The 17791-nt window shown below is 46.5% G+C and overlaps 1 protein-coding gene across 1 annotated transcript in view; it reads left to right on the top strand.

Moving 5' to 3' along the window:
* sptbn4b (spectrin, beta, non-erythrocytic 4b) overlaps nt 1-17791 on the top strand; it is a 320876-nt gene that overhangs the window by 233635 nt on the left and 69450 nt on the right. The window contains exons 22-23 of the mRNA XM_078533196.1: nt 1422-1700; nt 7933-8063. Of these exons, the coding sequence (XP_078389322.1) occupies nt 1422-1700; nt 7933-8063 (410 nt within the window). The remainder of the gene's footprint in view (nt 1-1421; nt 1701-7932; nt 8064-17791) is intronic.

The raw sequence follows: 17791 nt of genomic DNA on the forward strand, positions 1-17791 counted from the left end.
GTGGCGGGTCCCGACTCAACGTGGCCATAAAATCCCTCTGTATATCAGCTGTTCCTTCACTGTCGCTGAGTCAAAATCCTGGAACTCCCTCCCTAACAGCACTGTGGGTGTACCTACACCACATGGACTCAAGAAGGCAGCTCACCATCACCTTCTCAAGGGGCAACTAGGGATTGGCAATAAATGCTGGTCTGGTCAGTGATGCCTACAGCCTGTGAAGGAAGTTTTACAAAATGCACTGGATTGAGGTGTGACAGATTGTCCGCCATCTGTGTGTCAGCAAGGTTAAATTATTGGGATAGACCTTCAAAGTGTCAGAGTAAATGTTATTTGAATGTGACATTCATTCACTCACTCACTCACTCACTCACTCACTCACTCACTCACTCACTCACTCACTCACTCACTCACTCACTCACTCACTCACTCACTCACTCACTCACTCACTCACTCACTCACTCACACTCACTCACACACAAACTCACATAAACACTCACACAAACACTTAAACACAAACACTCACTCACACAATCACTTATTCACTCACACAATCACTCACACACACACACACACACACACACACACACACACAAATTCACATAAACACTCACACAAACACTTAAACACAAACACTCACTCACAATCACTTACTCACACACACACAAACTCACATAAACACTCACACAAACACTTAAACAAACACTCACTCACACAATCACCTATTCACACACTCACACACAAACTCTCACATAAACACTTAAACACAAACACTCACTCACTCACTCACTCACTCACACACATACAAATTCACATAAACACTCACACAAACACTTAAACACAAACACTCACTCACACAATCACTTATTCACTCACTCACACACACAAACTCACATAAACACTCACACAATCACTTATTCACTCACACACACAAACTCTCACATAAACATACACAGTCACGCAAACACTCTCTCACACAAACACTCACTCACATACAAATTCACTCACTTACTCACTCATTTACTCATTCACTCATCCACAAACACTCGCTCACTCACTCACTCACTCACTTTATTACCAATCCCCAGTTGCCCTTGAGATGATGGTGGTGAGCTGAACCACTTCAGTAAGTGTGATGCTGGTATTCCCGCAGTGCTATTAGAGAGGGAGTGCCATGATTTTTATCCATTAATGATGAAGGAACGGGCGATACATTTCCAAGTCAGGATGATGTGTGATTTGGGGTGAGGTGCTGTCGAAGAAACTTTAGCGACTTGCTGCAGTACACCGAGACTCAATCAAACACAGACACTCACACATACAACACCTGCACACACGCTGTCAGACACACACAAACAGATTGAGGACTGTACCTGCCAGCTCCCCTGACTCTGTTTAGCACCCTCTCTGTTTGATGTCCGCAGACTCTTCAACGGGAGATTCAGGGCCACCATCCTCGGGTCAGTGACGTGCTAGAGCGGGCGGGGCACATCGCCTCCATCCAGAGCCCGGAGGTTGACGCTGTGCGTCTGAGCCTGGACCGGCTGCAGGAGTTATGGGATGTCCTCCGAGAGGAGACGCAGCAGAGGCAGCAGAGGCTGACTGCGATGGAGCAAGTCCAGCAGTATTACTTTGACGCGTCTGAGGTGGAGTCGTGGCTGAGTGAGCAAGAACTGCACATGATGACGGACGAGAAAGGAAAGGTGAGGGACACCCAGGGGGAAACAATCTGAGGCTTGGGCTCCCGAAACGGGACGAGAAACTCATTGCGTTCGTGCAGATCACTCATAGGCACAAATACACAAGGTGTGAGCCTGTGCCGGGGGGAGGTGTCGGGTAAGGATGTATCTGCAAGTTTGCCTTCCTTTTCCTCCAGGTATGGAGGTTGACACATGAGGCGGGATGAATACTGTGGCATCTGTGCACCATGATATACAATGAGGTTATAGCCCAGTCTCCCTGACTGCTCTGCTCAGATGTTCTCATTCCTGGGGCTAACAGGAGAGCACAAAGAGGTGTTGAAGTAAGTGACCAGAGTCAGGTCTCCTATCAGTAAATTGTAAAGAAAAATTTGTATTGACTTTTCCTCTCTTGGAATGATGCACCGGGTGGGGCAGGGGGGATGGGGCGCTGGTGTTGAGAGGAAGTGTGGTTAGAGGGAGAGGTGTTTGAGTAAAGGATGAGGGAATATTGATCCCGGAGGCAAGCGAGATAGGAAAGTGTGAGTAAGGTGGGAGGAAAGGAGGAATGAGGTTAGAGAGAAGGAAAAGTGCTGTTAGAGGTTAGGGGCAAGATTGGGGTTAGAGTTCGAGGAGAGGGAAGAGTGGGGTTAGAGTTCAGGAGGAAGATTGGGGTTAGAGTTTGAGGAGAGGGAAGAGTGGGGTTAGAGGTCAGGGGGAAGATTGGGGTTAGAGTTCAAGGAGAGGGAAGAGTGGGGTTAGAGGTCGAGGGAGGATTGGGGTTAGAGTTCGAGGAGAGGGAAGAGTGGGGTTAGAGGCCGGGGAAAGATTGGGGTTAAAGTTTGAGGAGAAGGAAGAGTGGGGTTAGAGGCCAGGGAAAGATTGGGGTTAGAGTTCGAAGAGAGGGAAAACTGGAGTTAGATGTCAGACAGAAGATTGTGGTTTGAGTTTGAGGAGAGGGAAGAGTGGGGTGAGAGGTCGGGGAAGATTGGAGTTAGAGTTCGAGGAGAGGGAAGAGTGGGGTTAGAGGTCGGGGAAGATTGGAGTTAGAGTTCGAGGAGAGGGAAGAGTGGGGTTAGAGGTCGGGGAAGATTGGAGTTAGAGTTCGAGGAGAGGGAAGAGTGGGGTTAGAGGTCGGGGAAGATTGGAGTTAGAGTTCGAGGAGAGGGAAGAGTGGGGTTAGAGGTCGGGGAAGATTGGAGTTAGAGTTCGAGGAGAGGGAAGAGTGGGGTTAGAGGTCGGGGAAGATTGGAGTTAGAGTTTGAGGAGAGGGAAGAGTGGGGTTAGAGGTCGGGGAAGATTGGAGTTAGAGTTCGAGGAGAGGGAAGAGTGGGGTTAGAGGTCGGGGAAGATTGGAGTTAGAGTTCGAGGAGAGGGAAGAGTGGGGTTAGAAGTTGGTAGAGGAGAAAGAGAAGAGACGAGGAGCCACAGCAGCATGGGGAAAAAAGTGTGAAGGTAAGGAGGTTTACATTGAAGAGAATATTGGTTATGGAGGTTCAAGAAAAGCAATGGCATAGAATCAAACAAAACAGAAGGAGGTTATTCTGCCCATCTGGCCTGTGCTGCTTCTTTGAAAGAATTTTCCAACTAGTACCACTCTTTCTCCCTTTGCCCAGAAGTTTTCTCCTTTGCAAGCCTATCTCCAATACCCTTTTATAAGTTATTATTGAATCTGATTCCACCATCCTTTCAGGCAGAGCATTCCAGATCATAACAATTTGCCGCAAAAACAAAATTCTCCCCTCTGGATTTTTTTGCCAATTATCTTCAACCTCTACCCTCTAGTTCTGATCCTGCTACCAATGGAAACTGTTTCTCCTAATTTACTCTGTCAATACCAATGATCATTTTGAACAATTTCATTAATTCTCCCCTCAGCCTTCTCTGCTCTAAGTGGTGAGTCTGTACTTCAGCTAAGTGTTGGGTGAGTTTGTACCTGGGGTAAGCATTGAGTGAGTTTGTACCTGGGGTAAGTGTTGAGTGAGTCTGTACCAGGGGTAAGTGTTGAATGAGCCTGTATTTGGGGAAGGTGTTGAGTGAGTTCGTACCTGGGTAGGTGTTGAGTAAGTTTGTACCTGGGGTAAGTATTGAGTGAATTTGTACCTGGGGCAAGTATTGAGTGAGTCTGTACTTGGGGATGGTGCTGAGTGAGTTTGTACCTGGGGTAAATATTGAGTAAGTCTGTACCAGGGGTAAGTGTTGAATGAGACTGTACTTGGGGTAAGTGTTGAGTGAATCTGTACTTGGGGAAGGTGCTGAGTGAGTTTGTACCTGCATAAGTATTGAGTGAGTCTGCACTTGGGGAAGGTGTTGAATGAGGGTGTGTTCGGGGATTTGCCTTCCTTTTCCTTTCATGTGAGGCAGCTGCTCCAGCCTCTCCACATAGATGAAGTCTCTCATTCTTGGTAATGTTCTAGTAAATCTTCTCTCTCCAAGGCTTTGACATCCTTTCAAAAGTGAGGACCCAGATACTCCAGCTGAAGCCTAATCAGATACCTATAGAGATTTAGCATAGCTTACTTTGCCTCTGTTTATAAAGCCATTGATCCCAGATGATTTTCTCACTGAACTGAGCTTCTTATGCCCTATCCTTAATTGCCCTTCAGATGGTGCTGGTGAGGGGCCTTCTTAAACCCCCATAGCCCCGCAGTGCTGTTAGGAAGGGAGTTCCAGGATTTTGAACCCGTGACAGTGGAGGAATGGTGATATAGTTCTAATGTCAGGATGGTGAGTGGCTTGGAGGGGAACCTGCAGGTTCCATTCATCTGCTGCACTTGCCCTTCTAGGTGGTAGAGGTTGTGGGGTTGGAAGGTGCTGTTGAAGGAGCCTTGGTGAGTTGCTGCAGTGCATCCTGTAGATGGCACACACTGCTGCCACTGTGTGTCGGCGGCAGAGGGAGTGAATGTTTAAGGTGGTGGATGGGGTGTCGATCAAGTGGGCTGCTTTGTCTTGGATGGTGTCGAGTTTCTTGAGTGTTGTGGGAGCTGCACTCATCCAGGCAAGTGGGGAGTATTCCATCACACTCCTGACTTGTGCCTTGTGGAAAGGCTTTGGGGAGTCAGGAGGTGAGTTACTGGCCACAGAATTCCCAGCCCCTGACCTGCTCTTGTAGCCACAGTATTTATATAACTGATCCAGTTCAGTTTCTGGTCAATGGTAACTCCCCAGGATGTTGATGATGGGGGATCCAGCAATTTATTTTTAGCTTACCTTATATTTCTGGTACTTTCTCCTCATCCTCCACGGTGACAGATGCAAAGTGGATGTTTAGTAAGTTTGGCATTTCCAATTACAGTGTCAACTGTGTCTGTTTTTAAGGAGTTCATGTCAATCTTAGCCATCCTTATTCTCTCATTATACTTCTAAAAACTTTTAGTGCTGTCTGTTATCACAAGCTTTATCTTTTATTCCTTTTTCTATCCCTCATGACTTACGAACCCTTTTCTGTTGTTTGTGTCTCTCCCAGTCTCTTCTGTTCTTTACATTAGAAGATGCTCTTTATTGTTTAGTTTTACACCATATCTCACTCTCCTCATTGCCCAGTGTTGTCTAATTGCACATGTAGAACTCTTGCTCTTTAGGAGCTGCACAGGCCCTGTCATCCACCAAATACTTTTCTCAATACCTCCCACTCTTCATCCATAGTTATAGCTGTTAGTTCTGCCCAGAGTATATTGGGGTATATTAATGGTATATTGAGGTGTACTGGGACACATAAAGGGTAGATTGGGGTATATTGAGGTGTATTTGGGCACATGGAGGCAACATTGGAGTATATTGAGTATTTGGGCACATATAGGGTACATTAGGGTATATTGAGATGTATTGGGGCACACAGAGGGTACATTGGGGTATCTTGAGGGTATATTGACAATGCCAGGATCCTCAGGCCCTGCGTGAATCATCACGTCAAACCTAATGTCATTGTCACAGGGAGTTAAAAGTTCACTTGTCCAAATGCTGGAGATGTTGGTGACATTGGGCCACCAGCTCTCTCACCATCACAGGCAGTTCATCCTCACTCCTCCAACCATCCCAATATCTGTCACTCTTCAACTCTCCATGATACCTTTCCAAAGCTCTCAGACAGCATCAGGTTACCAACAACAGCAGCAGGCAGGATGCCGTCAATGGATTTTTAGTGAGCCTTCCTTTGGCCCTTTTGCAATGGACAGTGCCTGATTGTATCCCAGATGCTCTAGTCATTTCAATGCGTGTTGGGCTTGACTGGGAGAAACAGTTGAAGACAGCGATTCCCAAACCTTTTCCCCCTGTGACCCCATTTTAATGCCTCAGGAGTGAAAATTTGGCGGGGGTGGTGGGGGATGCGGAAGCTTCAGTTTTTGGGCATGGGGTGGGGGTGGCGGGGGTGTGGTTTAGTCTTGACTGGGGGAAATGAGGGGGCTTATTTTGCAGCAGCAATCAGACCTGAGAGAGAAATCCATTAGGCCGCACCCACCAATGGAAAAGAAAGTGATGATTTACAGGGGTCTCGCAGCTGTCAGAAATCAGTCCGAGCTCCACAGCAGCCTCAGAGCTCGCCACCCCAAAATCTCGAATTGCGGTTCTAATGGGGGTCGTGACCCACAGTTTGGGAAGCCCCAGCCTAAGAACAGAGTCCACCGAGTTTAGCAGCTATACCCAGGTGATTGAGCAGAGCATCAGGACTGAGAGGGGACTCCTGCACTTTGTTTCTTCTTAACATACAGGGACATATCTCAAGGGTGTTAACTAAAGGTACTCAGAGCTGTTTAATGGGATGTGGGCATCGCTGGCTAGGCCAGCGTTTATTGCCCATCTCTAGTTGCCCTTGGGAATGTGGTGGTGAGCCTCCTTCTTGAACCGCTGCAGCCCGTGTGGTGTAGGTACACCCACAGTGCTGTTAGGAAGAGAATCTAATTAAAAGGAATGGTCAGTTTGACATTTGGTTCGTGAGATCACTGAGTTTAATGATTTGTTACTAAGATCGCTGAGTTTAATGGCGTGTAAGTAATGTCACTTAATTTAATGGCTTGTTAGTAAGATTATTGTGTTGAATGATTTGTTAGTGAGTTGACTGAGTTTAAAACTGAACAGTGTGCAGTCGGTCTAAGGGGAATGTGTGGAGAAAAATGGGGAAGGATGATTATGGGGTTGAGAAAGTCGTCAGGGGAAGGGGTTGACTATGGAGAGATCAAGAGAAAGAGCAGAGAAGGTTAAGGTTGTTCACAGTTATGAGGCATTGGGGTAGAGAGACCGCTTCTAGTGGCAGAAGGGGGTTGGTAACCAGAGGGCACAAACTTACGGCAAGAGAAACAGAGGAAAAATAGGGGAAAAAATTACGAAGGAAGTTGTTGTGACCTGGAACGTGCTGACTAAAAGGGTGGTGGAGGCAGATTCAACTTTCCAAAAGGGAATTGATAAATACACAAATGGGAAAATGAAGCCGGGCTGTGGGGAATGAGCAGGGAAGAAGAACTAATTGGACAGCTGTTTCAAAAAGCTGGCAAAGGCATGATGGGCCAAATGGCCTCCTTCTGTGCAGTAAGGTTTCACAACTGGCCTTTAACTTTCTGAAAGAATAAACAACATAGATGTAAGTGGGTGGGAGAATATTAGGGAAAACATTGGAAGGCTCAAACAATGCTGTGGCGTTGATAGATTTCCACCTTCATGAGTAACATCCCATCAGAATGAATCAATATTTGCTTCTGAGTGGTATTTACGAACATACAAATTAGGAACAGGAGTAGGCCATTCGGCCCCTCGAGCCTGCTCCGCCATTCAACTAGATCATGATTGTGGCCTCGATGCCACTCTTCAGCCTACCCCTGATAGCCTTTGATTCCTTTGTTACTCAAGAATCTATCTACCTCTGCCTTAAGGATATTCAATGACCCCGCCTCTATCGTTCTCTGGGAAAGAGAGTTCCACAGACCCATGACCCACAGAGAAAAAAATTCCTCCTCATCTCTGTCTTAAATGGGAGACTTATTTTTATTTTAAAAAAAAATTTTAAAACTGTGTCTGAGTGGGATCTTTGGTAACGTTATAATATCCAGTGGATGCTTGGCAGATGGGGTAATGTATTTCATGTTGGAAGTTTCACTGGCCTTGGGGAAGGGGCAGTGCAGTTGGCACCCCGACTCCTGGAAGTGTTCATTCTGATGGATTAAATCGCCCAATCTGTCCTTCTGTGTCACCATCCATGAACATGTTTGGAATAAGATCCTCTTCATGCACTGGGTTTGACTATTTCTACTCTTAATTCATTAAGGATGAACAGAGCTCACTCCAGATGTTGAAGAAACACCTGATCCTGGAGCAGGCGATTGACGACTACGCAGAGAACATTTGCGAGCTCTCGAAGACGTGCAGAGCATTGTTGGACGCGGGGCATCCTGAGAGGTAAAGTGGCCAGGAAACAACGCAGCTCGTGACTGAGATATCCTCATTCTGGTTTAGCCACGGGGAGAAGGTGGAATAAATATCACTTGAGAATAATTACAAACATACGAATGAGGAGCGGGAGTAGGCCATTCGGCCCCTTCAAGCCTGCTCAGCCATTTAATAAGGTCATGGCTGATCTGATTGTGCCCTCAAATCCACATTCCCACCTACCCCTGATGCCCTTTGGCTCCCTTGTCAGTCAATCAGTTAATTAAATATAATTCCTGGTCACTGGGCAGCATGACAGCCACCAGTATGACACTGCAAGTCACATCTAGTTCTCTTGTGTGTCAAATACAGTGACATTCCCATTGGGTGAGTGAAGGGGAACAGAAGAGGTTTGTGTGGTTTAACCTGTTGCTGTGATTTGAACTGCTACGAGAAAGAGGCAGTGGCCAAGCTGGTGAGTAGGTTTGTTCTCATCTATTCCCTTCAGGGTGCGTTGCTATCACATAATAAAAGACTTAATGGTGAGTTGCTCCCATTAATGAAGTGGCAACTTAAAAAATCTCAGCCTTCTTTTCGCGTTCATCCATGGCCAGGTTCTGTTGAAGGGTCATGAGGACTCGAAACGTCAACTGTGCTCTTCTCCGCCGATGCTGCCAGACCTGCTGAGTTTTTCCAGGTATTTCTGTTTCTGTTTTTGTTTTGGATTTCCAGCATCCGCAGTTCTTTGCTTTTATGGCCAGGTCCCTTCTTACCTCCGTAATCTCCTCCAAACATTGCATCTATGCTCTATTCCAGCCTCTCGAGCATCCCTGAATTGAATCATTGCACCATTGCTGGCCTTGCCCTGAGCTCTGAAATTCCCTCCCTAAATCTCTCTACCTCTCCTTCATCTTTTAATGCACTCCTTAAAATCTACCTCTTTGACAAAGCTGTTGATTATTTGCCCTAATATCTCCTTATGTGGCTCGATGTTATGTATTGTTTTAGAATACCATTGTGAAATGCCTTGGGACTTTTTATTACGTTAAAGGTGTTATATAAATATAAGCTGTTGTTGTTGATATGCAGTCAATGAACATGGGGACAAAAGGACCCCGAGTGAAGGACTCTGAGGCTGGTAATGTGCTCAGTGCATCTTTGTAGACGTAGCAAAAAATCATCTCTATGAAGAGTTTAAAGAGGAAAATAATGTTGACCCAATATTAACTTATGATGCGTTGAAACTGTCCAATGGTTGTACTTTCTTCTCTGCCTAGTTCTACTGACAGTACAAGCTAATGACAGTTTCAGTTGAACTGTACTAACGGAAAAAATGCCCCCACTCTGGACCCCATGAAGTCCCACGGCATCAGATCAAACATGGAGCAGGAAACCTCCCGCTGGCTACCACCTATCATCCTTCCTCAACTGATGAGTCAGTGCTCCTCCAGGTTGAACACCACTTGGAAGGAGCACTGAGGATGGCAAGAGCAAAATGTACCTTGGGTGGAGAACTTGAATGTCCATCACCAAGAGTGGCTTTGGAGCATCACTAATGACCGAGCTGGCCAAGTCCTAAAGGACATAGCTGCTGGACTGGGCCCGCGGGAGATACTGAGGGAACCAAAAATAAGAAAAAACCTACTTGACCTCATCCTCACCAGCCTGCCTGCTGCAGATGTATTTATCCATGACAGTATCGGTAGGAGTGACCACCGCACAGTCATTGTGGAGAAAAAGTCCCGTCTTCATGTTGATAAATATGATAGATTTTGAACAGATCTAATAACACAGAGCTGGGCATCCATGAGGTGCTGTGGGCCATCAGCAGCAGCAGAATTGTACACAACCACTGTCTATAACCTCATGGCCTGGCATATCCCCCACTCAACCATTGCCATAAAGCCAGTGGATTAACTCTGGTCCAATGAAGATTGCAGGAGGGCATGCCAGAAGCAGCACCAGGTACGCCTAAAAATGAGGTGTCAACTTGGTGAAGCTATAACACAGGACTACATGCATGCCAAACTGCATAGACAGAGCTAAGTGATCCCCAACCAACTGATCAGATCTAAGCTCTGCAGTCCTGCCACATCCAGTCATGAATGGTGGTGGACAATTTAACAACTAGCTGGAGGAGGAGGCTTCACAAATATCATCATCCTGAATGATGAATGAGCCCAGCATTCCTGTTCAAAAGATAAGGCTGAAGCGTTTGCAGCCATTTTCAGCCAGAAGTGCTGAGTGGATGATACATCTTGGCCTCCTCCTGAGGTCCCCAATGTCACAGATGCCAGCCTTCAGCCAATTCGATTCACTCTACGTGATATCAGGAAATGGTCAACGGCATTGGATACTGCAAAGGCTGTGGGCCCTGACAACACTCCAGCAATAGTACTGAAGACTTGTGCTCCAGAATTTTCCTCACTCCTAGCCAAGCTGTTCCAGTACAGCTACAACACTGGCATCTACCCGGCTGTGTGGAAAATTGCCCAGGTATGTCCTGTACACAAAAAGCAGGACAAATCCAAACCGGCCAATCACCACCCCGTCAGCCTACTCTAGATCATCAGTAAAGTGAAGGAAAGTGTCGTCAACAGTGCTATCAAGCAGCACTTAGTCAGCAACAACCCGCTCACTGACTCTCAGTGTGGTTTCCACCATAGCCACTCAACTCCTGACCTCATTACCTCTTTTGTCCAAAAGAGCTGAACTCCAGAGGTGAGGTGAGAGCGGCTGCCCTTGATATTAAGGCAGCATTTGAACAGGTGTGGCATCAAGGAGCACCAGCAAAACTGGAGTCATTGGGAATCAGAGGGGAAACTCTCCGCTGGTTGGAGTCATACCTAGCACAAAGGAAGATGGTTGTGGTTGTTGGAGGTCTATCATCTCAGCTCCAGAACATCACTTCAGGAGTTCCTCAGGGTAGTGTCCTCGGCCCACCCATCTTCAGCTGCTTCATCAATGACCTTCCCTCCATCATAAGGTCAGAAATGGGGATGTTCGCTGTGATTGCACCATTCGTGACTCCCCAGATGCTGAGGCAGTCCGTGTCCATATGCAGCAAGACCTGGACAATATCCAGGCTTGGTCTATCAAGTGGCAAGTAACATGCGCACCACACAAGTGCCAGGTAATAGCCATCTCCAACAAAGTGACTCCCCAAAGCCAGCCCCCCATCTACAGGGCACGAGTCAGGTCTGCAATGGAATACTCTCCGCTTGCCTGGATGAGTGCAGCTCCAACGACAATTGAGAAACTCAATGCCATCCAGGAAAAACTAGCCCGCTTGACTGGCACCCCATCTACCATCCTAAACATTCACTCCCCCCACTTTCGATGCACAGTGGCAACAGTGTGTACCATCTACAAGATGCACAACGGCAACTCACCAATTTTCCTTAGGCAGCAACTTCCAAACCCATGACCTCTACCACCTAGAAGGACAAGGGAAGCAAATGTATGGGAACACCAGGATCTGCAAGTCCTCTTCCAAGTCACTCATGATCCTCACTTGGAAATATATCGGCCGTTCCCTTATTGTCGCTGGGTCAATATCCTGGCACTTCCTCCCTAACAGCACTGTGGGTGTACCTACACCACATGGACTGCAGCGGTTCAAGAAGGCAGCTCACCACCACCTTCTCAAGGGCAACTAGGGATGGGCAATAAACGCTAGCCTAGCCAGCGATATCCATGTTCCACGAGCAAATAAAAAAGAAAATTTCAGAGAGATCTTTCGGAAACGCCAGAGGTGCAAGTGATAGTTTCACCCAATTCCCACACCCATGGAACCCCTGAGATCCAGACAGATAAAAACAAAATACTGCGGATGCTGGAAATCTGAAGCAAAAATGGAAAATGCTGGAAAAACTCAACAGGTCCAGCAGCATCTGTGGAGAGAGAAACAGAGTTAACCTTTCGAGTCGGTATGACTCTTCTATCTGGAACTCGTAACGTTAACTCTGCTTCTCTCTCCACAGGTGCTGCTGGACTGCTGTGCTTTTCCAGCATTTTCTGTTTTTGTTGCCTGAGATTCAGTCCTTGCCCCAATGCCACCTCCTTGGTGATGCTGCAACTCAGCGAAATGTGCCTATTTTATTTGTCAGCATATCCTGCACTTTGAACATAGTAAGATGGAGTTGTGGGATAACACAGCTGGAAGCACAGGCTCTGAGTGACCCTGTTGGGCCACCGTACAGGCTTGACATGGCAGTCTCTATAGACCCAGTAACACAGCCTCGGTACAGGCTGGTAAAGTGGAGTGCAGTGATGTACAGAGGGTCCCTCATGGAGATGGTGCACTGTAACACATGATGTGCCCAGTATTCTAACTGTGGCTTATCCAATGTTTGGAGAACTTCGACAATATCATTCTGCCCTGCACTCGATGTCTATTTTTATAAAACACAGAAATGTCATTGGCATTTTTATGAGTTTGCAACATTCAGGTCACAGTGTTGCAGATAACTGAGAGCCAGCTAATCATATACAAAAGGATTGAGACGGAAAGTTGAACTTAGAAGTGACAAATGAATCTGTGCAAATTTAGAGAAAGGAAAAAGGGTTGAGTGAGGAAGTGATAGTGTCTGATGTTAGAAAGTGCGATGCTGAGTCTGTAGAGAGTGCGATGCTGAGACTGTAGAGAGTGCGATGCTGAGTCTGTAGAGAGTGCGATGCTGAGTCTGTAGAGAGTGCGATGCTGAGTCTGTAGAGAGTGCGATGCTGAGTCTTTAGAGAGTGCGATGCTGAGTCTGTAGAGAGTGCGATGCTGAGTCTGTAGAGAGTGCGATGCTGAGTCTGTAGAGAGTGCGATGCTGAGTCTGTAGAGAGTGCGATGCTGAGTCTATGGAGAGTGCGATGCTGAGTCTATGCAGAGTGCGATGCTGAGTCTGTAGAGAGTGCGATGCTGAGTCTGTAGAGAGTGCGATGCTGAGTCTGTAGAGAGTGCGATGCTGAGTCTATAGAGAGTGAGATGCTGAGTCTATAGAGAGTGCGATGCTGAGTCTATAAGAGAGTGCGATGCTGAGTCTGTAGAGAGTGAGATGCTGAGTCTATGGAGAGTGCGATGCTGAGTCTAAGGAGAGTGCGATGCTGAGTCTATGGAGAGTGCGATGCTGAGTCTATGGAGAGTGCGATGCTGAGTCTAAAGAGAGTGCGATGCTGAGTCTATGGAGAGTGCGATGCTGAGTCTATAGAGAGTGCGATGCTGAGTCTATGGAGAGTGCGATGCTGAGTCTAAAGAGAGTGCGATGCTGAGTCTATGGAGAGTGCGATGCTGAGTCTAAAGAGAGTGCGATGCTGAGTCTATGGAGAGTGCGATGCTGAGTCTATAGAGAGTGCGATGCTGAGTCTATGGAGAGTGCGATGCTGAGTCTATAGAGAGTGCGATGCTGTGTCTACAGAGAGTGCGATGCTGAGTCTAAAGAGAGTGCGATGCTGAGTCTATAGAGGGTGCGATGCTGAGTCTATAAGAGAGTGCGATGCTGAGTCTATAGCGAGTGCGATGCTGAGTCTATAAGAGAGTGCGATGCTGAGTCTATAAGAGAGTGCGATGCTGAGTCTAAAGAGAGTGCGATGCTGAGTCTATAAGAGAGTGCGATGCTGAGTCTATGGAGAGTGTGATGCTGAGTCTATGAAGAGTGTGATGCTGAGTCTGTAGCGAGTGCGATGTTGAGTCTGTAGCGAGTGCGATGCTGAGTCTGTAGAGAGTGCGATGCTGAGTCCACAGAGAGTGCGATGCTGAGTCTATAGAGAGTGTGTTGCTGAGTCTATAGAGAGTTCGATGGAGAGTCTGCAGAGAGTGAGATGCTGAGTCTATAGAGAGTTCGATGGAGAGTCTATAGAGAGTTCGATGGAGAGTCTATAGAGAGTGCAATGCTGAGTCTATAAGAGAGTGCGATACTGAGTCTATGGAGACTGCGATGCTGAGTCTATAAGAGAGTGCGATGCTGAGTCTATAGAGAGTTCGATGGAGAGTCTATAGAGAGTGCGATGCTGAGTCTATAAGAGAGTGCGATGCTGAGTCTATAGAGAGTGCGATACTGAGTCTATGGACAGTGCGATGCTGAGTCTATAAGAGAGTGCGATGCTGAGTCTATAAGAGTGTGCGATGCTGAGTCTGTAGAGAGTGCGATGCTGAGTCTATGGAGAGTGCGATGCTGAGTCTATAGAGAGTGCGATGCTGTCTATAGAGAATGCGATGCTGAGTCTATAAGAGAGTGCGATGCTGAGTCTATAAGAGAGTCCGATGCTCAGTCTATGGAGAGTGCGATGCTGAGTCTATGGAGAGTGCGATGCTGAGTCTATGAAGAGTGCGATGCTGAGTCTGTAGCGAGTGCGATGCTGAGTCTGTAGAGAGTGCGATGCTGAGTCTGTAGAGAGTGCGATGCTGAGTCCACAGAGAGTGCGATGCTGAGTCTATAGAGAGTGTGTTGCTGAGTCTATAGAGAGTGAGATGCTGAGTCTGTCGAGAGTGTAAAATTCCAGGGGGAAAGAAACTGGGAGTCTGTTACTCTTTTGAGCTGTCTGAAGAATAAAGCTGCTTGAGGCAAAGTACTAGTTTCGGACTCATTCCTCCCTTATATACAGTTATTGGAGTTAATATAGAGATGGCGATGCTGAGTCCATAGAGAGTGCAATGCTGAGTCTGTAAAGAGTGAGATGCTGAGGCTATAGAGAGTGCAATGCTGAGTCTGTAGGGAATGCGATGCTGAGTCTGTAGAGAGTGAGATGCTGAGTCTATGGAGAGTGTGATGCTGAGTCTATGGAGAGTGCGATGCTGGGTCTATAGAGAGTGTGATGCTGAGTCTATAGAGAGTGCGATGCTGTGTCTGTAGGGAATGTGATCCTGAGTCTATAGAGAGTGCAATGCTGAGTCTATAGAGACTGCGATGCTGAGTCTATAGAGAGTGCGATGCTGAGTCTGCAGAGAGTGCGATGCTGAGTCTATAGAGAGTGCGATGCTGAGTCTGCAGAGAGTGCGATGCTGAGTCTGCAGAGAGTGCGATGCTGTGTCTACAGAGAGTGCGATGCTGTGTCTACAGAGAGTGCGATGCTGTGTCTACAGAGAGTGCGATGCTGTGTCTACAGAGAGTGCGATGCTGAGTCTATAGAGAGTGCGATGCTGAGTCTATAGAGAGTGCGATGCTGAGTCTGTAGAGAGTGCGATGCTGTGTCTTTAGAGAGTGCGATGCTGAGTCTATAGAGAGTGCGATGCTGAGTCTATAGAGAGTGCGATGCTGAGTCTGAAGAGCGTTCGATGCTGAGTCTGTAGAGCGTTTGATGCTGTGTCTGTAGAGCGTGCGATGCTGAGTCTATAGAGCGTGCGATGCTGAGCCTGTAGAGAATGAGATGCTGAGTCTATATAGAGTGTGATACTGAGTCCATCGAGAATACTATGCTGAGTCTATAGAGAATGAGACGTGAGTCTATATAGAGTACGACGCTGAGTCTATACAGAGTGAGGTGCTGAGTTGATTGAGAGTGAGATGCTGAGTCCAAAGACAATGAGATTCTGAGTCTAGGAGAGTGAGATGCTGATCCTGTAGAAAGTGAGATGCTGAGTCCAGGAGCGTGCGATTCTGACACTATAATGAGTGCCATGCTGAGTCCATAGTGAGTGCGATGCTTATCCATGTATCACTAATTAGATTGTGAAGGTTGAATAACAATTTTCTTGTTGTCTGGCAATTACATTGTATAGCAATGACATTGTTACAACAAGTGATGGGCATTGGCTCACCTATAAATGGGTACAGCTGTAACATTCCAGGGGGAAAGGGACTGGGAGTCTGTCACTCTTTTGAGCTGTCTGAAGAATAAGCCTGCTTGAGGCAAAATACTAGCTTCGGACTCATTCCTCCCTTATATACAGTTATTGGAGTTAACATGGTAGCAGAGGATTAACATTACGTTTTGGTGATTGGTTGCTGTAAAATAAGTTTTTGTCCCTATCCTCTGGGAGGAAAAGAAGCCTATTGCTGCTGACAAACTCAGTTACCGAATAGTGGAAGGAGGAATCAAAATCTCAGGCTTTGACTACCCGGCAATTTTTTTCAGAGACGGAACCATATCAGCAACGGGAAAATGAAGTTGAGATGTGAACACGGGTTACTTCATTACCCTGAAAGAAGCAAGGTATGGCCTTGGCTTTGTCACTACCAGCAAAAAGCAAGATTAGGGGTAAAGTATTTTCAGAATGGAATGTAGATGATTTGGATCAAGAAGAGGGATTGGACTTTCTATTGCAGTTTTTGGAGAAGTTATACAAAAAGGATGATTTATTGAAAGCACATGAAGCACGGTCAATCCTTGATAGATTTAAGAAAACAGCCGATCAGTCCATGGAGGAATATATTATGGACTTTGATAAATGGCATATGAGATTGAAGAGATTTGAACTTGAAATCCCGGAGTCTGGATTGGCAATTAAGTTACTGATTGTGCACGCATTTCTCACGTCGATAGACTTTTAGTATTGACGGGGGTTCAATTTCATGGGAAAGGCCCTCTCCTGGACCAAATGGCTGCTGCTCTAAAAAGATTTCTGGGAAAACAGTCATTCCCAGCCACTTCCTTAGCAAATACGAACAAATGTTCCGTCAAGCAAAGGATGGCGGATTCCATGGTGGCCGAATTTCGAGATCAACCAAATATTAGGCGAAGATTCCAATACAAAGACAGCGTCCCTGATAGGTGGTCTGAAAATGGTGGCACCTTTAGCCAATTTGAGAGTCGAGACAAAAAGTGGGTTTGGGACAGTGACCGTAGGCACTTGAACTGGAAAAATGCACGGAGAATGGTTACTCAGTGTTATTGGTGAGATTTTAAATATCATTACTCGATGGATTGCCCACAGTGAAAGAATCATGTTTTTGAAGTAACCCATGAGACTGAGGCTGAAAATGATGATGGTGACCGTCATGGTGGAATTGTGTTGGTCACTCAGAGTTTGAATCCAGTGACGAGTATCTTGATGGTCGATTCGTTCAACTGCTTACCTGGATTGGCTCAACTGCTTACCTGGAGTCTCTCGATGAGGCAGACCGGTGGGAGGTCAAGGAGTATGAAAGCTCCACTTGCTTCAGGTTTGGAGATGATAACACACTAACGTCTTCCAAAAGGGTAGTCCTCCCTTGCAGGATAGATGGGATCAGTCGGTTCGTCAGTACTGATGTGGTCTCTAGCGAGTTACCTCTATTGTTAAGCCAATCTTCAATGAAAAAGGCTCAGATGATGCTAGACGTGAAGAATGATAGAGCGGTTGTGTTCGGGGAAAAATGTGGATCTACATTGCAGGCCATTGCTGCCTGTCACTAAGAAAGCCAGATATCTCTCATCAAAAAGTTCATGAAGTTTTGTTAACTTCTGGGAATAAGACGAAAGGAAGATTATTTGGAAGTTGCATAGACAGTTTGCACATCCGGCACCACAAAAACTGAAAGCTCTACTATAAGATGCTGGAGTGGTTGATAAAGGATATGATGACCTTATTGAGCGAATCATGGCTCAGTGTGAAATTTGTATTTAATATTGAAGGACACCACCACGTCCTGTTATGAGCTTGCCACTAGTCAGGGAATTTAATGATGCAGTGGCAATGGACTTAAACATATGGGACAAGATGGGGATATTTCTTTGCTACGCTTCGTAGATATGGCGACCAGATTTAGCCTATGTACTGTACAACATAGCAAGGACAAAAGGACCGTTGTCGCTGAGGTCATGGGGAAATGGGTGGGAACAGGATTAGGAAC

This window comes from Cetorhinus maximus, chromosome 32 (assembly GCF_964194155.1).
Source record: "Cetorhinus maximus chromosome 32, sCetMax3.hap1.1, whole genome shotgun sequence".
NCBI lineage: Eukaryota > Metazoa > Chordata > Chondrichthyes > Lamniformes > Cetorhinidae > Cetorhinus > Cetorhinus maximus.